This window comes from Gavialis gangeticus, unplaced genomic scaffold (assembly GCF_001723915.1).
Source record: "Gavialis gangeticus isolate Ggan-Ray unplaced genomic scaffold, GavGan_comp1, whole genome shotgun sequence".
Taxonomy (NCBI): domain Eukaryota; kingdom Metazoa; phylum Chordata; order Crocodylia; family Gavialidae; genus Gavialis; species Gavialis gangeticus.
The window spans coordinates 19,021,211-19,043,971 of NW_017728994.1; the positions used below are offsets into that span (position 1 = coordinate 19,021,211).

Sequence of the window (22,761 nt, forward strand, 5' to 3'; positions counted from 1 at the left end):
TACTAAACTACTAACCATTTCTTTCAGCAACAAAGTGCAGAGACCACAAATATATATAGTAAGAACTCTATTTCTGAGATTTATTAACCCTAAAAATTATTTGAACTATGCTTGTTAATATATGCTCTTTGTGAGGGCAATACCAAGCTTCAGCAACTAAAACATTTTCCCCTCACCCCTCTAAACTCCTTTTAAAAATTAATGTAATCTAGAGTGGAACAAATTGCTATTTGCCTCCCAATAGCTATTGTTTTTACACATCTATACAGTGAGAGTTTCTATAAAGACTAAACTCTCATTATCTAAGAATCTCAGTCTGTTGTACATGCAAAAATAAATAACTAAACTATACTTTATTGCAAACCTCTGGAGGTGTCAGCTTTGGGCTTGAGGCAATATCCTTTCCCTTCTAGAGCCAAATGTTAAAACTAATTAGAAACAAAAAATGATATTTAATCTTCTGCTTGTTCTTTACATGCATCTAAGCCAAGGTGTAACATAACTATGAGTTAGCAGAGTTTTTGTTTTGTTTTGATTTTGAAGATCAGTTTATCTTTATTTGAATCACATGTATTTGAGGGAACTGCGTTGCTCAAGGGACAGGTGATCAAAGCCCAACTCTTTAAACCTTGTATTTGAATTCAGAAGAGATCATCCATTTGGATGATCTATGTTAATTGAGTTTCTCAATTAAAGGAGCACCACATCACAAAATTCCTGTCTGATAAAGAAGGCGGTTGAATCAGCAGAGGAACTGATGCACCCTCTTCCATCCTTAAAAGGAATTGGGGTTATGACTGAGGTGAACTGGAAAGACAGTATTAAAAGGCAACAGCAACGGCAAACTAGCATTTTCTTCTGTAAAAATAAATAAATAAAATATATATATGTTGTAAACCTGGAAAGCCACTAGTCCACTCAGAATTGTTTTGTTGCAAAATAAAGAAGTAAATATTTTAGTCTCATTCCTAACAAAATTCTCTTTACAGGTACTGTGAAGAAATGTGGTTTATTGAAGATAATCCATGAGAAGTACAAGACCAATAAGAAAGTGGTGGATCCAGTTGTATCCAATTTCCTTCAGTCTTTTGAAGCTGCCATAGAAAATAACAAAGAAATAGAATCCTTGCTGGGGAGAGCTCAGGTGAGCGAGGGAGTCTTCTGTGCTGAGGGATTGAAATGTCTGCTAGTTTTGATGTATGCAGTTTTGAATTTTCTGAAGCAGCTAGTGTAGGAGGTAAAAGTTTGGTCTTGTGCTGGTTCAGACTAACAGGACAGGAATTTGCGTGAAGCAGTGGGAAAGATCATTCTTCAATGTTTCCTCCCTATATAGAGAGGGAAACATGGTCTATGCAAAGAGCAGGGCCTTATTTCAACCAGTGAAGTTACCAGAGACGCATGGGATGGCTGTGTACAAAGCGCAGGGATGCTGCTTCTGCAGGACTACCAGTGTTTTATGTTCTGCAGAGTGAGTCTTAATGGAGTGTGTTATGACAGAATGTGGTCCTGTTATTACGGAAAGAGGAGAGATAATGTAGGTTCATCTTCTGTGGATAGGTACCTTGAGTCTTGGATAATACATTTTTCAGAAACCCAGCCTGTAGAAATAATCTGACAACTGTGCAGGTTGCACTGACCAAAGTATTATATGCCAATATGTGAGTTTTTGTGTATTAAACCAGTTTGACATTTATACAAGGGGTTTTTCCCCTCCCTCCAGGTTTTCATAAACTAGGTAGTTCTAAGATATCTAAATAATAGAGACTAAAAACAGCAGTAAAAAAAAAGTGTGAATAACTCTCTAGAATTGCAATTTGGGGGGTGGGGGGGTTGGTGTAACTAGTGAATGGAAAACGTGTACAGTATTCTCCTTGCACAACAATGCCACTGTAAAGCTTCCTAAAATGAATTACATTAAATCGGGCGGTAGTGCTGAATTACATTAAATCAGGTAACAGCTCTGTAATTCACAAACAGTAGTAATTAAAATTAGTAGCAATTATACCTAACTTCAAGCATATTGTTAAAAATTGGTTATATTGCTTTGGCAAGTAGCAATTAAATATTTGAATAATTTTGCAAATAGACAAGTAGCAGAGGGGGAGAAAAAATTCGTACAAAAGGAAAAGCTGAAAAGGAAAGGATCAGTGATTAGTATGGAAAATGTACCTTTTTAACGAATTCAAAAGGAGAGGAGGAATCATGGTAAAGAGCGTGCATCAGCTCTTGCAATATAGTTTATGTCTGTATAATCCTGTGGTAATATAATTTAGCTAAATAGCCCTAAGTCTGAGCTTAAGCTACTCCTGTAGCACTACAGATTTATCCTAACAATTTATATTGATATAATTTTGATAGCCATCCAGTTGTTGTTTGTGTCCATTCCCAAGTCAGAATTGGAGGCTCTTAGTTGGCTTATTTTAAATAAGAGAAATCAGAAACACATGCTTGTTTGCTTGCATAGCAGTAACTTTCATTTTGCTATTGGGGCTCATAGTAGAGATAATTGGTGGCAGGCATTGGTCTTTTATTAGACCAACAAGATTTTTGCAAAAAAAATTCTTTAATTGCAAGCTTTCGGGCACAAACACTCTTCATCAGGCATTGGAGAAAAGATTGTACACGTTCTCCTGGGTAGAAATGAAAGTTCATATTTCATAGGATTTCACACTAGATAGAAAACTCCTCTGGGCAAGGGAGTTCATAGCTGGTATGGAATCTCTCACCTCTTGTGAGGTTTTGTAATGGTGCAAGTTACCTTGAAATAAAGGCAGGAGCAGTATCTCAGGTTTCAGACGGTCCGAATTGCTTCCTCATTCAGAAAATATAAAGGTTTCATTTTTAAAAATCGGCTAAAATTCAATTTAGTCCATGTGTCAGGTATCCAGGATGTACTCATTGGTTTAGAGGAAAAAGTAATCGGGGCTTTAGTAGAGATGATATCTTTTATTAAACCAACAAGATGTTTGGAGAAAAATTCTTTAATTGCAAGCTTTTTCCAGGTGCTTTTACTCATATTTAAACTTTTTTTCCAGATACACGGAGAGTAGAAAAGCAGAAAATGTTAGTTTTTGTCAAAAAAAAAAAAAAAGATGATCATGTAGGTTACTTTGTGATTGTTCTTTCTTTGAATTCTGCAGGAGAACTTGAACCCTTTAATAGTGCTAAACCGCTTTAAAAGGATCCCAGCAGAAGATATCCCTCTGCTTCTGATGAACCCAGAGACAGGAAAGCCTTCAGATTTGATTCTGACACGACTCTTGGTGCCTCCTTTGTGTATTCGACCATCTGTAGTGAGTGACTTGAAGTCTGGTACCAATGAAGATGACTTGACAATGAAACTGACAGAAATTATTTTCCTTAATGATGTAATAAAAAAGGTGAGCTGTTCTTTATGTAGATGCCATTACTGTAATTATTATATGGTTTGATTTGAATTGGAGGTTGTAAATGGCTTTATTTTTCTTTTTTTGGGCCCAGTCTAGCAATCAGTTGATGTGGCTGTTATGAAGTGTAATATGAGAGACAGTGTTTTGATCCAACCCTTTGAAATATATAAACAGGATGCATTTCAGTACTGACAAGTGCAGGGTGCTGCACTTAGGCAGTAGAAACCAGCAGCACACTTATAGAATGGGACACTCCCTTCTTGAGAGCATGGAGGCAGAAAGGGATCTGGGAGTCATTATTGACTCCAAGATAAACATGGACCAACAATGCGAGGTCACGGTTGGCAGGGCTAACTGAACCTTGTCATGCATCCACAGGTGCATCTCAGGTAGAGCCAGGGAGGTGATCCTCCCCCTCTATGCGATGCTGGTCAGGCCACAGCTGGAGTACTGCGTCCAGTTCTGTGCGCTCCATTTCAGGAGGGATGTGGATAACATTGAAAGGGTCCAGAGGAGGGCCACCCACATGATCCGGGGACAGTGGGGCAGACCCTACACTGAAAGACTGTGGGATCTAAACCTGTTCAGCCTTCACAAGAGAAGGCTGAGGGGGGACCTGGTGACTGTCTGTAAACTCACTAGGGGGGACCAGAAGGGTTTGGGGGAGACACTGTTTCCCCTAGCGCCCCCTGGCATGCCAAGGAACGATGGATACAAATTATTGGAGAGTAGGTTTAGATTAGACATCCGCAAGTACTACTTCACAGTTGGTTCCAGCTCCTAGCCGCCCTAACTTCCAAGGGAAGTGGTGCTGGCTCCTACCCTGGGGGTCTTTAAGAAGAGGCTTGATGCCTACCTGGCTGGACTCATTTGAGTCGTTTTTGGTTTGTTTTTTCTCCCGCCCAGGCGGGGGGTCGGACTTGAAGATCTACAAGGTCCCTTCGGACCCTACTTCTATGATTCTATGAAATAGCAAAGGCTGTTTCAAGTGATGCTTTCTGCTTGGCTATTAGTGACATACTGGTAAAATTCCAAGAGCTGTTAAATGTGCTGAATTGATTATATGTATGAATTTCAATCCAAAGTCCAGTATAGCCATCACATTTTTTGGTTACATCCCAACTTGATTTTGAGATGCATCTGTGGTTCAGGTAATAGAAATGTATATACTCTACTCCTGTGGCAGTAGGGTCTCTCTCACTTCTGGGCCTTCTCCAACACGTCAGCTGCTTATAGGTGTTCATTTCTAGCAGTGAAATTTCCATTGCTATAAATGATTCTAGGATAGGGAGCAATACAGGCATTCATCCTGAAACCTTCCTCCTTTCCTGTGCTCCTTGTGCCTTCCTGAGACGGGAGTGATCCTGGTCTGGGGAAAGCATGGGGAGCAGCAACTGCTCCTGTGTGCTTGTTTCCATTCAGGGAGACTGGAACAGTGAATCAAAGCCACTGCCTGCTCCTCTCACTGGAGTGCCCAGTGTAAGCAGGAGTCTTGCAGCACTGTTTTGTCCACTCAGCTTCTGGGCACTGGAAGGGGGCTTGCAAGAGCTGAGTGGATGGAACAGCATGTCAAAGCCCTTTCCTGCCTCTCACACTGGGGACTCTGGGTTAGAAGCCAGGAAGGTGTAGCTGGTGGCTGTTTATCCCCTCCCCTTTCAGTCTACAGGAGGGATAGGAGCAGCTGTCCCCCAGGCCTTGTTCTGACTGGAGTGACCCCATTCTCTGGAAGACACAGGAGCCTTCCCCCCCTGTTTCAATTACTGTTGGAAATGTACACACATTTGTTCTCCTAAAAGAAACTCCCAAGAGTAACTTCTTCCTGATTGGATTTCAGTTATTTTCCTTTTGTAACTGCCACTTTTGGTCTGGGAGAAATGGCTTGAATGTTTGTATGCTTGCTGTTTCTACCAGGGGAGTTGCAATTCTCCTGGTAGAAAGATAACACTTGTACATAGTCTCTCTTTTTTTCTTTTAATACTTTGCTGTTCAAGCTTTCCTTTCCTTTACCTCATCCTGTCCCTCCTCTGGAAGGGAAGGAGCTGTATATATCAACTTTTTGACATATGTCAGTGCTTTCCAGATTCTAGGAAACTCATCTCCTTTTTCAAAAAATGATAGCATCCTAGAATTTCTTTTCAGCTCTGTCAAGGACTGTATAAGACATGCAGCTGCTTGGGGTTTGTTAAAAACAATTAGTTTTGCAGGGGGGTTTCTTAAATACTGATTTGAAATTAAACAGGTGGGAAGGGTTGTAGCAATTCTTATTTTAGGTTTAACCAGGCTTGCTTTGGTTTAATTTAAATTGGTCAGGAACCTGAACAGAAACAAGCAAATCTCTAAAATCAGTGTAATCACATCTGTGCAGATGACTGAGCACTCCTTAAAGTGACTGAAACACTTCATACCTCAGAACCCTTGTATCAGCCCTCTGGAGACTAAGATAGATCCAGGCTGTGAGATTTGTCAAAACTAGCTTTGGGGTTATAACTTGATTCTCTGAAAGATGTTGCATAGTCTGTATGCATTATTCTTTGGGCTTTGTTTGCTTTTAGTTCTGCCACAGAAGTTCATGCTGCACCTCTTACGTCAGTGAGGGCCACCTGTTTTGGCGGGTGTTACAAACTAGTCCCACACCCTCCCCAAGTGCCATTGCAATCCTCTCTTCCTGCCTGATCAGCTGTTGTGCTTTCTGCTCCCTGCCCTGTCCTACCTGCCTGATCTGCAGCTCTGCTTTGTGCTCCATCTGCTGACATGCTGCCTGTCCCTTCCTTGATCATCTGCATGACATACAAGCTGCCTGTGCCACTTACAGTTGGCCACTGCACCACCTCAATGTGGTTATCAAGTTGGCAGCCCCTGCCATATGTGATTTTCTTTAGCCAGGAAAGGGATAAGTACAGTCAAAATTGTATCCTACAGGTATGAGAAATTCATCAAAAGTAGTAAAATTTTCCCCAGTCATTACTAGGCCAGTATCATAGTATTAACTATCAGTGTTGTACTTGTATTAAGTGTACTGTTTTGGAAATATATTTTTCTTACAAGTCTCATTTTCAAAATAGTACCCTTCTCTAAACTAGTTTTAACTGTCTGTTTTTATTAGATCAGTTTGGAGCCTTCCTATGTTATGTATACAAGGACTGTTGTCAGATGAACATGTATATCTTTAACTTTTGCCACTAGTAAAAGCTGATCTTGCCAAAAAGAAAATGATTGTGTGGTTACATGCCTGTGGGCTTGAGCATGAAGAGCTTGTAGTATAGGATTAGTTATGGTGAAGGTTCCAGTGCTGTGCTTCCTTCACAATTTAAAGTGATATGAAGTTGTTTGGAATGTTTCTTCACAAGCATCAAGCTTTTCTTCATGCACTTATGAATTTAGGAAGTTCTTGAAAAAACATGTTCCTTGTGAATTTTGTTTATCCCATTTATTTTCTGAACTGGGTAATTATCTTTGTTAGCATAGGATATCGGGAGCCAAAACACAGATGATAATGGAAGACTGGGACTTCCTACAGCTGCAGTGTGCTCTCTACATTAACAGCGAGCTCTCTGGAATTCCCCTTAACATGGCACCTAAGAAATGGACCAGAGGATTTGTCCAAAGGCTGAAAGGGAAGCAGGGTATGACAAATTTTTACACTTGGAAAATGAGTTGCCTCATTAGATTTTGAGCCAACATATTTAATAATTTACATGGTCAGTTGGTTATTACTGGTTCAGTTGGGCATTGTTTACTCTAGATCAGTGGTGCCCAGCCTTTTTTGCCCTGTGGGATGGATTGGGCCTGTGGGGCTTTGACCTGAACATGATCCAGTCATATCTGTGGTGGGGAAGAGGGGCCAGGCCCCAGGCTAGCCACATGGGGCTTGGGAATTTTGGCGGTGGAGGAGGAATGTTGTTGGTATTAATTGCCACCGTTCATCTGCTGCAAATTTTCCAACCTGTGGGGAACCTCGTGGGCTGGATGTCATGGCTTCATGGGCTAGATTTGATCCATGGACCAGGCACTGAGCACCCCAGTCTAGGTCAGTAACTCTCAAGCAGAGTGCAATGACAGCCTAGGTTGGGTTCCTTAAGATTATTACAGGGGAGCTGTGGGTTGTCATGCACTGTTAAGGCTGTTATGTATGTAAAAAAAAAAGATTCACAAGATAAACCAGGAGATCTGAAATAGGAATCCGTAGTATTAAGATCATTCTAATCTGTTGTGGTATCTCTCTAGTAATCTTCTGTGATCAAAAAATGAGCAAAAATGAAGAGATGGCATTTTGTGAGGGGGGTGCCTTGAGTCTAAAGAGATTTGAGAACTACTTTTCTAGATGATGGGCTTGTATTGATAATCCTGTATTGTTCCAGAAGTGCCAGTCTCAAAGCTTTCCCCTATTCTAAACTGGGTTTTAACTGACTCATTCTTTTAGGTCGGTTTAGAGGCAACCTGTCTGGAAAGCGAGTGGACTTCTCAGGCAGAACAGTTATCTCCCCTGATCCTAATTTACGAATAGACGAGGTGGCAGTACCTGTTCATGTTGCCAAAATATTAACATTTCCTGAAAAAGTAAGTATTATAAACCCAAGCTATCTTTGCCTGCATTTTTTTCATCAGAAACATGTATTACCTGTTGTCTGTAGTATTCTGATCACTGGATGAAATAAGGAAGTAAACAGGATGTGAATATAATCAGTGGAGAACAATAGAATGTCAGTCCTGGGGCTCTATGCCTGCTATCAGTGGCATGAGAGAGTCTTAGTGGCATAGGTTGATTATCTGTTGTTGGCTCTGAGGAAGCAAGTCAGCTTTACAGTGGCAGCATTGAACCCAGACTGTGTCCCAGTATAATATTTTTTTTATGGTGGTATGTGTTAGCTGTCACAGTAAACAGCTCACGGGTGTTTAAAAACCACACATTTCACATATTTATCATTCTGCAAACCTTTCTGTAGTAATTGTACTAGCTAATTGCGTGCCCTAAAATACATACAAGATGAGTAAAGAGGTTTGGTCAGTTTTTGCTTATAGGATCCATATTTCCGTTTCCAAGTTCTCATCTTACAGCTTTACTTGTTTGTTACATTTTTAACATTTTAATGTTGATCCTCATGTCTTGAGAGATGCTTTTCAAGTTTCTTCCTGGTCAGTTTGATCAACAAGCCATTAATTTAATTCAGTCACCTATCTTACTCCAAAACATCAAGGTGGGTTAGATGTTCTTGTTTTTTCTTCCAGTCCCTTTAGCAGGTTAAAATAGTTTGAAGCAACCAACTCTGAAGTCGGCAATTGAGCCTAAGAATCTAAAATGACTTGTTATTTCTTGGGGAGGGTGTTAATACACATTTCTAAACAATAACATTATGTTGAAGGTGAACAAAGCAAACATAGATTTCTTGAGGAAACTTGTTCGCAATGGTCCTGAGGTTCACCCTGGAGCCAACTTCATTCAGCAAAGGCACACACAGATGAAAAGGTATAACGTTTATCTATAATGGTTCACTTCCCATTTGCTATTATATTTTTATCTTCTTAAGTGATTTTGGTCGTTTATTCTGTAGATAAGGACTTTCTGGCTGTATCTTTATAGATACAGATATAGATGTATATAGATATCTTTCCTAAAGGGTATAACATCTAAAATCTTATGTGACCTAAAAGTAAATCGTGCAAGCAAACCTAAACACTAATGGATTCTTTCTACAGACCTGTAGTAAAGTTAGCACAGACTAAGTTTTTGTTGATCACTATATATAGATGATAGACCCCTGTTACTTTATAAAACAAATTGGTTCTACTTCTCTTTTTCATAAACATGATTTCCATGGGTATGCTGTTTTCCAAGGATAACAAGTCAGTCAGAGCATAATGTATCTGTAAATTAGAAACATCACTCTACTAGTCTATGATGTTAAACTGACATCACTCATTTTTGTAAGCAACTTCCAAGTGTGGTTTCACTCAGTGAATAAAATAGTTTCTTTCCTGAAGGATTATTACGTGTTCAAAAAGTATGTTGCAAAATGGTTGTCCCAGCACACTTTTCAAGAAACTAATACCAATAAAGGCATGAAGTTTACTTATTGTCTTCTCTGCACTTCTGTTTCTCTAAGATTTTGACTCAACTTTTTTCTTTTATTTCAAGATTTTTGAAATATGGCAACCGAGAGAAGATGGCTCAGGAGCTGAAGTTTGGGGACATAGTGGAACGACATCTTATAGATGGGGATATAGTATTGTTCAACCGACAGCCCTCTCTCCACAAGCTGAGCATCATGGCTCACATAGTAAGCACATGTTCAGCCTAGTACTGGGTTCACAAGTCAGCAACCTTAACCTTCAATGGTTTTCAGTTAATTTGCTTAATATTTCACTCAAACCATATCTATTTCTATCTAAAATGTGACAGCACTTGGGAGTTAACCCAGACACAAGAGTATGATGCTTGTGCAAGAGAATGGGGAAACATAACTCAACTCTCTTGTTCAGATAGTACTGCTGCATACCACAGTTTTCAGATGCCTTTGGTTTAGGTCTCTTGGTGGTTCGTTTTTGTTGTTAGTGGGACACCTGGTATGGGCTGTATCTAATGTTTTGCAAGTAAATAAAAAAATTAGTAAATAAATTCACTTAACTTTATTGTACCTTGCTAATTTTCTGCTAGTTGATGTTCAAATTAAGCATGTAATTAAGTAAGACTTGAATCTTTATTTATGAGGTAGGAGCATATAATCTACAAGAACATAACTTGGGAGTCTCTTTAAGTTTTCCGTAATTCTGTATGCTGCATCACTTCTATATTTTTACCCCTCTTTCCCCTCCTGCTTTTTTTTTGCAGGCTAGAGTCAAACCACACAGGACTTTCAGGTTTAATGAATGTGTCTGTACACCATACAATGCAGATTTTGATGGAGATGAGATGAACCTTCATCTTCCCCAAACAGAAGAGGCCAAAGCAGAAGCACTTGTTCTGATGGGGGTAAGTGGATCATCTTATTCTTGGGTAGTGGGTATTCTTCAGTACTCCTATATTTCCATATGACAAGGGTCTTTATTTCATATTGAATTTAAGATCTGCATTGATCAACAAGGGGTTCTGGTACTGATAGACAGTAGAGCTAAAGTCCTTAGCTGACTGGAAAGTCTATGTTAATGATATGGAAAACCTTAACAAGAAAGCTGTTAAGGCAGCAAAGAGTTGCTAATTACTTAACATCCTCGAAAATCAAGGTTAGTTTGTTCCCGTGTCTTTGGGATCTGGCTGCCAACCTTTGATTAGTTAAATGCTTCAGAAATAAGGGACCCTCTTCTGTACAGTGAGGGATCTGTCTCTTTCTGGTCACTTACCACAACAGTTGAGAGGGGTGATGAGGTAGGAACAGTAATACAAGAAAACGGACAAGGTATACAAGAAGGAAGGGATATGTTAAATGGATGAACAGAAAAAGAAGAAATGATGCCATAGCTGAGAGAGATTAAGAAGGGAGCCTATAGACAAGTTTTCAAAAGCAGTTGAGTCCCCTTTATGACAATTGGGCTCTTGCTTCCTATTGACTCTCGGTTAAAGGAGCACCTTTGAAGCATTTATTTGGTTCTCCTTCCATTCCCTTTGCCCTGCTTTGGCAAAAATGTGTTGGGAAAGTAACCTCCAAAATGCATCAGGTTTGGCTGTTTTCTTTTCTTGTATGAAAAAATGTGGAGAGAATACTCTTCTGGTTCAGAAGGCACATGGTTTACAAGTGTTAGTTTTAGTTCTAACTCTTATAAACATTAGTTATGATAGTTCTCAAGTGCTAAATTTCCTCCATCTTCAAAATGTATCCTGCACACTTGAGTAAGCTATGCTTAATGTTTCAGTGCTCAAACAAATTGGGTAATGGACTTGAAGTCATTTTTATCTTCAGAATCTTTATAAATTTCACCCTTTTTCTGTTCTTGCACTATACAGACCAAAGCAAACTTAGTAACTCCAAGAAATGGAGAGCCTCTCATTGCTGCTATACAAGATTTTCTTACAGGTCTGTATGTGAAGTGCTTCTTTTGTTTCTTTTTTTTTTTTTGCATTCCTGTATAAGTTGATATACCTATGATGTTTTAGGATGCAGCCAGTCTGGCATGTAAACATTGTCTCTCTGACTGAGAAGAAATGAAACAGACTAGACATAGTGCTGTCAAATGCGTTAAGCAAATAAATGGAGTACAAAATGTTTTTCTAATCTTCCACTCATAATCTTGGGTGATTAGGGTGAATTGTAATAAAAATTGGTTAACAAACATCACCAACCCTAGAAGTTACAGATTTAAGTATCTGTTAAGAATATGCTTATTGAGTATATTAGTAGATCAGCAATCTCTTTTGGAAGGGACTACTAAATAGTCCTTGGATATACTTTTATGGCTGCAGACAGATATGGTGGGGGGAGGAAACCCAGCACTTTACCAAAAAAGCCATCACATCAGTTAGGCCTGACTTGCCCTATGTCTTTATAGATCACACACTTCAGCAGGGTGAACTATTTTATCTAATAGTTGATTAGTACCAAAAAGCCCTGCGGAAGTGCATGGTCTATACAGACATTGGTTGAGTCAGGTCAAATGGATATGATGCCTTTTTTGAGCAGGTGCTGCACCAAGTTGAAGGTAAGACACTGGGGTTGTTTGGGTCTGGTATTTTTGTTTTTTTGTTTTCTTTTCTGTAAGCAGCCTTCATTTCTAAAGTATTGTAGGGGAACATTTATCTTGGTGTTGGGAATTTCTGGAACAAAAATCCTCTTCAGAAAAATGAAAATGCTGAGAAACATTGTTAACTCTAAGCTGTCTAAGCATTTCTGTCATCTCATGCATTAAATGGGTAACTAGTATCAGTTATACTTAATGTGCAATAACTTTTTAAAATTTAATACCACTTCAGTCTGTCAGATTTAACTTTCTTTTTTTGCATTCTAGGTGCCTATCTGCTTACACTAAAAGACACCTTTTTTGATAGAGCCAAAGCCTGTCAAATTATTGCTTCTATCCTGGTTGGCAAGGATGAGAAGATTAAAGTTCGCCTTCCACCCCCAGCAATCCTAAAGGTGCATCGTACTCTTTAACTGTCACAATTGGCCTTCTCTATATGCTGTGCAGTCTTGACTCATTTTTGTAGCTGTGTGAGACTGAATTTTAATGATACTGTTCTTACTGTAGTTTTCTTGTTGTAAGTGTTTCACGTAGTGATGAGGGAGAGAAGCATTATGTAGTTCTGTGTCATATGCAGCCTTGGGAAGCCCTAAAAGCTAAATGATGTAGTCTCAGGCACTGGATCATGCCAGTGTGTAAGGTTGTTCCACATTCAGTATGCAGGGCTGGGCTGGTGCTCCAGAGCATGCACAGGCTTGTTCTCCTGTTAGGAAAACTTACCTGGAGATGCCTGAACAGGCATTTTGCATGATGGGCTCCAAGAACAGAGAACTTGCAGTGCTGATGCTATGCATCCAGGGAGCCCTTGTGCATGCATGTTGGAGAGCTCTGCAGGTTCCCTTGGTCTGTCCAAAGACAGATAACATCTGCACACCCTGACTGGCTGACCCAGACTGTTCAAAGTCTGCCTGTGTCTCCTCAGGCCCCTTCTGCACATGTAGGTAAAGGCGTGATTGGATCTAATGCATGATCCACAGAATCATATCACCTGCCATGCTGCACGTACGTGGCAAGAGGCATGATTGTGGGATTGCACATTAGATCCCATCATGCTTTATCGCCAGTTCAGGGCCCCTGCATTTACAAGAGGTGGGCTCCCATGCTCTCTGCTGAGGGGGCTCCCAGCCACGGGGGCCACACACAGCCAGGGCCAAGTTCTGTACCTAATGAGCAGCTGGGGCCATGAACCCCAATTGCAGGGTTTCTCAGTTTCAGCTGTGTGCAAGGTGCACCTGGGGTCGAGAGCCCCAGGTGAGCTGGTGGTTTCATGCACCCCTGAGCCTTGGGGTCACAGTAGCCATGATCCCCAGGGCTTGGGGGTTGCATGCTGGCAAGGTGCACCTCTGCAGCTGAGAGCCCTGTCAGCTGATGAGGCTCCTAAGTACAGGGACGACCCTACTGCATGTGCAAATTTAAAGCTCAATAACAACCAGGTATACAGTTAGTACACATTTTCACAGCCTGCCTTTATAGCGGGTTAGAGCTTTTTGTTGTTTGATAACTGCTTTTTACCAGTTAATTGTGTAATACCTGTAATGTAGGGATTTTCAACCTTTTTTAAACAAGTGTACCCCTTCCAGTGGCAGCCACTGGATGTGGGGGCACACCTCCACAGCATCCAGCCAGTTGGGTGGTGCCTGTGGCCTGCAGAGGCACATGCCCTTGCCCCCCCCGGCCCTGCTCCTGGAAGGCCATGGTGTGGGATAATGGGTGGTGCCAGCAGCCACTGTGTGCGAGCCCCACCATCCCACATCCATCTGCAGTGGGCTGTCTCCTCTCCCTTGGCTATTAGCTGAGGGTGGCAGCCTGGTGGCCAATCAAGAGAGCGAATTGGGGTGGGGAGGACCATGATTGTTCATGTCAGACCAGCCTGATTGCCTTTTATGATCAGGTCACAAAAGCATTGGCTGCAGGTGTTGCTGGGGATGTAGTCTTTCTGGACTTCAGCAAGGCCTTTGACACCATCTCCCACCCCATCCTCATTAAAAAATTGGGCGACTGGCATTGATGCCTACACAGTCAGATTGCAGATTGGCTGAAGGGTCATACTCAGAGGGTGGTGGTAGACAGGTCATATTCAGCCTGGGGAGAAGTAGGCAGCGGAGTCCCCCAGGGCTCGGTGCTTGGGCCCACGCTGTTTGATTTCTTTATCAGCGATTTGGACGATGGGGTGAAATGTAACCTGTTTAAATTCGCTGATGATACCAAAATTTGGGATGAGGTGAGCAGGCTAGTAGGGGGGGAAAGACTGCAGCAAGACCTGGATAGGTTACAGGGATGTGCTAACAAAAACAGGATGTGTTTCAATACTGACAAGTGCAGGGTGCTGCACTTGGACAGTAATAACCAGCAGCACACTTATAAGATGGGAAACTCCCTTCTTGAGAGCACGGAGGCAGAAAGGGATCTTGGAGTCGTTATTGACTCCAAGATGAACATGGGCCGACAATGCGAGGTCACGGTTGGTAGGGCTAACCGGACCTCATCGTGCCCACAGGTGCATCTCAAGTAGGGCCAAGGAGGTGATCCTCCCCCTCTTTGCGACACTGGTCAGGCCACAGCTGGAGTACTGTGTCCAGTTCTGTGCGCCCCACTGCAGGAGGGATGTGGATATCATTGAGAGGATCCAGAGGAGCGCCACCCGCATGATCTGGAGACAACAGGGCAGACCCTACAATGAGAGACTGCGGGACCTGAACCTCATCAGCCTTCACAAGAGAAGGCTGAGGGGGGACCAGAAGGGTTTGGGAGAGACCTTGTTTCCCTTAGCGTCCCCTGGCATAACAAGGAATAACAATCACAAGTTGTTGGAGAGTAGGTTTAAATTAGACATCTGTAAGAACTACTTCACAGTCAGGGTGGATCTGGAACCAACTTCCAAGGGAAGTGGTGCTGGCTCCTACCTGGCTGGAATCATTTGAGCCCAGTTTTTTTCTCCTGCCCAGGCAGGGGGTCAGACTTGAAGATCTACGAGATCCCTTCCGACCCTACTTCTATGATTCTGTGAGGCACTGTGGTGTGCCATACAGGGCTGGCGGTGCCTAGCACAGCCCTTCCTCTTCCCCGGGTAAGAGGTGATGTGTGGGAACCTGCCAGGGGAGATGCCACCATGCCTCGGGGTACGCTCCGTCCCCACCCACCTACACGTACTCCTTATGACCTTTCCAATTACCTCTAGGGCAGAGTTAAGCAATTATTTCGGGCAGAGGGCTGCTTACTGAGTTTTGGCGAGCCATCAAGGGCCACGTGACAGGCAGCCAGGGGCAGATAAGTATTAATTTTCTCAATTTTTTTAGGGGCCCCACAGGCTGGATAAAATGGTCTGGCAGGCCGCATCTGGCCCACAGGCTGCATTTTGTCCACCCCTGTCCTAGGGGTATGCATACTCCCAGTTGACAACCCCTGCTATAACTTGTAGAGGGGGCCTCTGCTGCACAATGTGAGAATTATGAAGGAGGTGTGTTCTGCTCTCTGCAGTGACTTCCAGCGGACACTGAATGTCTGTATGTGGCTACGTATGGAAGAACTTGGTTGCTTTACTACTGCATGAATAACAAAGTTTTCCCTGTTTCTCTTTGTTTGTCCTTCAGCCTGTAACCCTCTGGACAGGAAAGCAGGTCTTCAGCCTCATTCTCAAACCTAGTGATGACTGTCCTGTAAAAGCCAACCTCCGGACCAAGGGCAAACAGTATTGTGGCAAAGGGGAAGACTTGTGTACTAATGATTCTTGTGAGTTACTCTGATAACTTTGCCTTCAGTTCTGATCTCTTACTTGTTCATTGCTACTGATATTGCAGCAAAGAAACATGATGAAAAAAATTCAATTAAATGCTTTTTTTCATGGTTAGAATTGGGAAATGAGAGCACTAAGGAATTCTGAGTAGTTGGTTGTTTTACTGCCTTTCTAAAAAATATTGTTACTTTCTGTAAAGACTCATGAAATACTATATTCACTCTCTATTTGTATGCAGTAATTAAGGAACCTCAGCAACTTCTGTTTGTGATTCATCAAACAGATGTGCTATATTCTAGTTAAAAATACTGAATATGATATACTATTTGAGCAGGAAGTGTTCTACAGGGAGATAATAAGCTGAGGCCTATCTGTTTCCAAACCTTTTTTTTTCAGGGAAAATACTGAAGTTGTTGAAATAGGTAGATGAGCTGGCTATCCTGAATCTTTTTTAGGAACCATCTCTGTCCCCAAGAACTTGCAGAAACAGAAACTGATCCTAGAGCTTCTCAGTCAGACCTAGTGTTTACAAACCAGGAAACAGCATGGGGCTCCAAGATGCATGGCGTTCCCTGGTGCATTAGCAGCTGTGAAACCAGTTAGCTGCAATCTGTTCCAGAATTTGCTGTTCCTCTCGCTGTCTAATTGGGGAAAAAATAGTTGCCTAGTACCAGACCTGTGCATGGATCCCTAAAATTAAATCTAGTCTTAGTGCAGCTGCTGAGAGGACAGAGCATTATGCTGCCTTGCAGCATGAGTCAGGAGGTAGCTGTGGGCTGTCTTCAGAACCTGAGGCAGTGTAAGGTTATTCAAACAGCAACTTGCTTAGGACAGCTAGTTGGTTGTATCTTCCAGCGATACAGCTCGAGAGGTGTTTGGAGCCTTTGGGAGCATGGCCAGAATGTTGCCTTCTGAACGCTGGTTGCTTTACACATTGACAAAGGAAAAGAGTGTAGTAAAATTTGGTTGACGATCATGTTCAGAAGAGGCACAGTCCCTGTCTGAAGGGAAAAGCACTATGTAGTAGCTGCAATAACAGTGTTTCCTGTTGAAGTGAAAACAAGTCACCTGGATGAGTGCACCATATAAAGGCCAAAGATGAAGAATATGTTAAACTTTTTTTTTACTTGGAGATGTCTCTCCTAATACATGCAATATAATTGTATTTCAAAAACTTCAGTAGAGTGAAACGGGAAGAATGGAACTTTTGGGGAGGAATTATAATTCTTAATTCCCAAACTCAAGCACTGGATTTCTCTAGTTCAGTTAATGCCTGATTTTTGAGTTACTACAAGGAAAAAAAAGAACAGCTTGTTCTCTAATTCTTTGTGCAATAGTCACTTAACATTTTCTAAGCTTAAGTGACTCACCAGTGCCTTGCTCTAAAAGGCCCTAGAGAATTTTAGATTGGTAATAAAAATAACTAAATAAAAGTCTCAGAATATTTACAGTTGCTATCATGTAATAATACTTCTTTATTGCAAGTTTTGAAACTGTTGATGTTTAAAGTTGCTTCTTAGTTACAGGATGCTACAATTATTTTAAAAGAGAATGTAAAAAAGCATCTCACTGAGGGAAGAGATGCATAATGCTAACGTGTGTGTGTGTGTATAATGTGTGTGTGTGTGTGTGTGTGTGTGTGTGTATAATGTGTGTGTGTGTGTGTGTGTATGATAGTTATGGCATAGGGATCATATTGGATAAACTCCATCAATAATCAGTGTTATTTCTATAAGCATGGCAAATACTTGATCCTGGTTTTTGTCATCAACATAGGTGAAACACTACTAAATTACTGTTAAGCCAACATTTGAACTTATGGAGGTGTTAAAGTATCAGATTTTCAGTTTTTTAATTTGTGTTTCCAGATGTTACAATCCACAATAGTGAGCTGATGAGTGGCAGCATGGACAAAGGAACTTTAGGATCTGGATCCAAGAACAATATCTTTTACATTTTGCTGAGGGACTGGGGTCAGGTAGAAGCTGCAGATGCTATGTCACGATTAGCCAGGCTTGCACCTGTCTATCTCTGTAAGTAATTTGAAAAGTGCTGCTTTTTTTTTTTTTTAAACATCCTTTTTAGAACAAAATATACATCATAACATAGCACATTTTCTATTGAAAATGCCAGCTGAGGAAATAGAACTCAATGAGATTAACTTAATGAATTCGCAAGTTCCATATAATAATAAAATTTTCTTATAAGGTGTTCTGCATGGGAATCTGAGCTGAACTCTTGCACATCAATCTCTCTCTCTCTGTAATTTTACTGTAGCTAATCGTGGATTCTCAATTGGGATTGGTGATGTCACCCCAGGCCAGGGACTGCTAAAAGCCAAATATGAACTTCTGAATGCTGGCTATAAGAAATGTGATGAATACATTGAAGCTTTAAACACTGGCAAACTGCAGCAGCAGCCTGGCTGTACTGCGGAAGAAACCTTAGAGGTAAGAGTTATGCTTTATCCTTTAATGCAGATGGTTCCTGAGAGTTAGCCATGAACAGATTCTTGTAAAAGACTCCTACTCTGATGGCATTGGAAGACTGGAGTAGATCCTGATAACTAAGCATGTGCTTAAACCCAGTAGTATTCAGATGCAGGCTTCAGTGTGTGTCTGTACATAGATTTCATGGGCATTAGGCTGGAAGGGACCTCAGAAGATCAAGTCCAGCCCCCTGCCTGAGGGGCAGGGGCGTCAGCTGGGGTCATGGGATCCCAGCAAGATAAGTATCCAAATTTCTCTTGGAGGCATTCAATGTGGGTGCTTGAACCACCTCCGATGGCAGGCTATTCCAGGCCTTGGGGGCTCGGACAGTAAAGAAACTCTTCCTTTTATGTCCAGCCTGAAATGGTCTTGCAGTAGTTTATAACTGTTCGACCTTGTCATCCCATGGGGTGCTCTGGTGAACAAACGTTCCCTCGGACACTGGTGGTTACCCCTGATAAACTTATAAGTGGCCATCAGATCACTCCTGAGCCTGCACTTTTCTAGGCTAAAGAGCCCCATGGCTCTCAGTCTGTCATCATAAGGTCTGTTTTCCTGACCTCTGATCATGCGCGTGGCTCTTCTCTGGACTCTCTCAATCTTCTCCACATCCTTTTTGAATTGTGGAGCCCAAAACTGGATGCAGTACTCCAGCTGTGGCTTCACCAAGGCTGAGTACAAGGGGAGAATGACATCTTGGGATTTGCTTGAGAAGCATCTATGGATGCAAGTCAGCGTTCTGGTCACTTTACTAGCCACAGCATTGCATTGCAGGCTCATGTTCATCTTGTGGTCACTGATGACCCCCAAGTCTCTTTCTTCCATAGTGCTAGCCAGCGTAGCACTGCTGAGCCTATAAGGATGCTGCAGGTTTTTCCTTCCAAGGTTGAGAAGCTTGCATTTTCAGCGTTAAACACCATCAGGTTCTCATCCGCCCATTTCCTGAGCCTGTCAAGATCAGCCTGGATCACCCTACTGTCCTCGGGTATGGATGCTTTACCCCAGAGTTTGGTGTCATCGGTAAACTTAGCTAGTCCGCTTCTGACTCCAGTGTCCACATCATTAATGAAGATGTTGAACTACAGGGGAAGGCAAGTGTGCCTGAGCCAACTCAGATCACTGTCTCAAATCAATTCAGCTGAATCAGCTTCGGAAGATTCAGAGAGATTTGCAGATTCAGCCATAGACTACAATGGGGAATCACTGACATACCTATAACTTTGACATTTTTTTTGGCTGATTCAGATAAAAATTGCAGGGATGGTAGCCCCTTCTGAGGACATGAAGCCCTTTCAAGAAAATAGGTGCAGGGGTTTCTGGGAAACTGCACCTCAAGCTGCTGAAAGCTAAACTCATGTTACATGTGTGTTAAGGCACAGTGGGGTGAAAACTGCAGGCATGCTAGGCCCTGCTGAGACCTTGGAGCCTGCCAGGTTTCAAGGAGATAGGTGAAGGGGTTTCTGGGAAACTGTACCTTAGGCTGCTGACAAGCAAAACTCATGACATGGGTGATGCTGTGTGTGTTAAGGCGTGCCCTCACTGGTGCTGGGGCCTCTACACAACACAGTAGCGTGCCCCAATGAGGCTGCATTCTCCTCCCCTACAGCCTCCGATCCACCACTTTTTAAATAGCAACACAGGTAAGCACTACAGTGCACTGCAGGAAAGTAGCATTAGCATCTCAGGCCACAAAACTGTCACAGAGCCTTTCTTTCCTTTCCTGCAGGAGCAGCTTCTCCAGCAGCTGCCAGAGAACTCTCCCTGCCAGCCCCAGCCCTGGGGGTAAAGATGTATCCAGGGCCCTGGATACCAGTCAGCTGACCAGGGACAGGTGGTAGGGGTGTTGGTCTAAGGACACAGCACTGGCAGACTGTTATTTGGGTCAATCTGGTATCTTTTAGTAGACCAACTGAATAGTTAGAGAAATACATCTTAGTAAGCTTTTGGGTTGAAAAACCCTCCATCAGGCCGAGGAAGCACCTGCAGTTGAAAGGAGAATAGTAAAGCAGCCAGAGGCTGGCATGCAATGCAGGTAAGAAAGCTGGTCAGTGAAAATGGAAATGGAGGTGTCAGAGGGTGAGGGACAAGCTGGGGTGGAGGGGGAAAGGGTATGTAGCAGGTAAAAGTGGAGAGATACCTGGGGCATCAGAATTCCAGCAGGTTGTAGTGTCAGAATGCCAATGTCTCTATTGAGCCCATGAGTTTCTGTACCTAGGAGGCTGAAGTGAAGTTCATAGGCCCAGCTGTGAAAAATGGTTTGTAAATTCAAACAAGCACTGAACCTTGCTAACCTCATCACCAGCAGCCAACTTCCTACATCTCAAAACACAAAACCTGCCAATATATCTCCAGTACCCCCACAAACTGCACACTAGAATATATCAAAGACAAGAATACCCAACTACCTGTGGGGGCACATTTCTCACAAAAGAAAACGCTCCGTCTTCAGTCTCTCAGGCCTGATCCTGAAAGGGAATTTACAAACCGCTTTTCACAGCCAGGCCTATGAACTTCACTTCAGCCTCCTAGGTACAGAAACTCATGGTTCCCCGGGTCCCCTGGTTTCAGATCCAGCTCCTCCTTTGGCAGTGGGAGGCTTATGCTGGGAGATGAACTTGGGGTGGAGGAGACTGTCATTCTGCTGCTGGTGCCTATTTCTGGTATTAGGGAAGGTGGTCCAGGTTCATGGACAGGTACTGCTCCCACCTCCTTGCTTCCACTGCTAGCAGAAGACTCATGGCTGCCAGGAAAGAGGATGCATGTGTGTTGGGTGTGGGGGGAATTGAAGCTCTAGCTCTCCCCCTACCCCCTCTAGCCTCTCTTCCTCCGCTGGGAGATGGAAGACCTGGCACCTACCTTTGCAGCACACTTCATATTAGTCTTTCCTGTGCTGGAAAATGTATCTGTGTGTATAACTTAACTAATAATATATATTGTCATCATCTTCTCTGATATATGACTGTGTCTGACTTCTGTATTGTGTTTACTGTTGTGTGTGCAACTAAAATAATATCATCTTCTATGACTGTTTGACTTCTTCTGTGTTGTGTTCTGTTTATTAATCTCTGACTTCTATGATGTGAGTGTGTGTAATGTATGTGCTTCCCTGCACAGTGATGGATCACACTGCCAGGGAAAACACAGCTTTCTTTTTAAAAAGTGTTGGAAAAACAAACAAACCAAGAACAAATATAAATTGGGGAAAAAATGGATTGGATAGGGGTAAGTAGAGGGATTCTAGTTAGTAAGCTATATCCAATCCTTTTCAAGAACAGAAAGTAGCAGGAGACTGACTAGGTAGGAAGCCAAGCCAGTCCCATACCTTTCAGACACTGTTGCTCAGGCAGAAACAGCTCACAAAAGGCACAGAAAGCCTGCAGAGAGGCTTATATGCTGTTTCTTTGTCCCTCCCCCAGAGCACCATGATTGAAAGGGGACTCAGGGGGAGCTCACAATCACTGGCCAGCTAGAGATGTCAGTCTTCCCCCCCTGCTTCCCCTCCGTCTTCTCAGTTTCTGTTCCCCTGAAAGACTGCCTTCCGAATCTTTTCTGAATTGATTTGGATGCTCCAAATCGATTCGGAGGGGTTTTTTTCTTTTCCCAATTCAATTCGGATTTGGTGATTCAGCCTCGGAATTGAATCGCAGACTGAAGCTTTGCACAGCCCTAGATATGCATATTTGCTTAACTGCAAAAAATAGTACTGATCCCAGTTTGCCTATTGCATGCATTATAGCAGACTGGAGTTATCTCCATATCAATAACATGCATAAATTGCTTAAATGTGTAGTGTTTTTCAGCCCTGTTTGTAGCATAATTGTTACTCCAGTTAGCTGCTTGAGAGAGGGTGAAGGGAAGAAGCTTTCAAAGGCTGCTACTAGAAAACTAGAAAATGATGGCATTTAGTGTTTGCAGCTGGTATCTCCCTTGGTTTGTAAGGCTTTTAATAGCAGCTGCCATAGGGGACTATTGGAATCTTTAAAAATGCTGAGAGATGGTTAGTTTTGGAGCTGCTAATTCAACAGCACTGACAGCATTCTGTACTTAAGGACCGTTGCTTAAAGTGCTGTCAATACTGTGGTATTGTAAGCCCCAAACTACTATTTCCTCTCATTTTCAGAGCTTCTAGCTGTCATGATGGGGACTGATGTTAGAAGTAGTTAAAATGGTTAAAAACAGACTGTACCCAATAAAGCGAATCAGCTGTTCCGGGTGTGTGTTGGCATAGCCAATCTTAGTAAGTTACTTGGATACTTGTCACAAAAAAACATTAATTTTGTCACACTTCTCAAAGTTGAGTGGAATGGTAAGAACTCTTCTTAGTAAAAGTTCAGCATCTGTATCAAATTCTTCTGTAGAATACATAAAAGTACATTTCAACATATTAACAGTAACAATAATATGACTTATGGTCAAAATATGTATTGTGATGTGATAACTATTTCTTTTAATTTAAGTACATAGGTGTGTTTGTGGAACTTCA

General features: G+C 42.2%; 1 protein-coding gene across 1 annotated transcript in view; it reads left to right on the forward strand.

Moving 5' to 3' along the window:
- Positions 1-22,761, forward strand: part of POLR3A (RNA polymerase III subunit A) — a 63,154-nt gene that overhangs the window by 9,077 nt on the left and 31,316 nt on the right. Inside the window, exons 5-16 of the mRNA XM_019502359.1 lie at positions 990-1,144; positions 3,141-3,380; positions 6,850-7,012; positions 7,810-7,946; positions 8,750-8,853; positions 9,523-9,664; positions 10,216-10,356; positions 11,326-11,395; positions 12,324-12,451; positions 15,647-15,785; positions 17,658-17,822; positions 18,067-18,239. Coding sequence (XP_019357904.1) covers positions 990-1,144; positions 3,141-3,380; positions 6,850-7,012; positions 7,810-7,946; positions 8,750-8,853; positions 9,523-9,664; positions 10,216-10,356; positions 11,326-11,395; positions 12,324-12,451; positions 15,647-15,785; positions 17,658-17,822; positions 18,067-18,239 — 1,757 coding nt within the window. The remainder of the gene's footprint in view (positions 1-989; positions 1,145-3,140; positions 3,381-6,849; positions 7,013-7,809; positions 7,947-8,749; positions 8,854-9,522; positions 9,665-10,215; positions 10,357-11,325; positions 11,396-12,323; positions 12,452-15,646; positions 15,786-17,657; positions 17,823-18,066; positions 18,240-22,761) is intronic.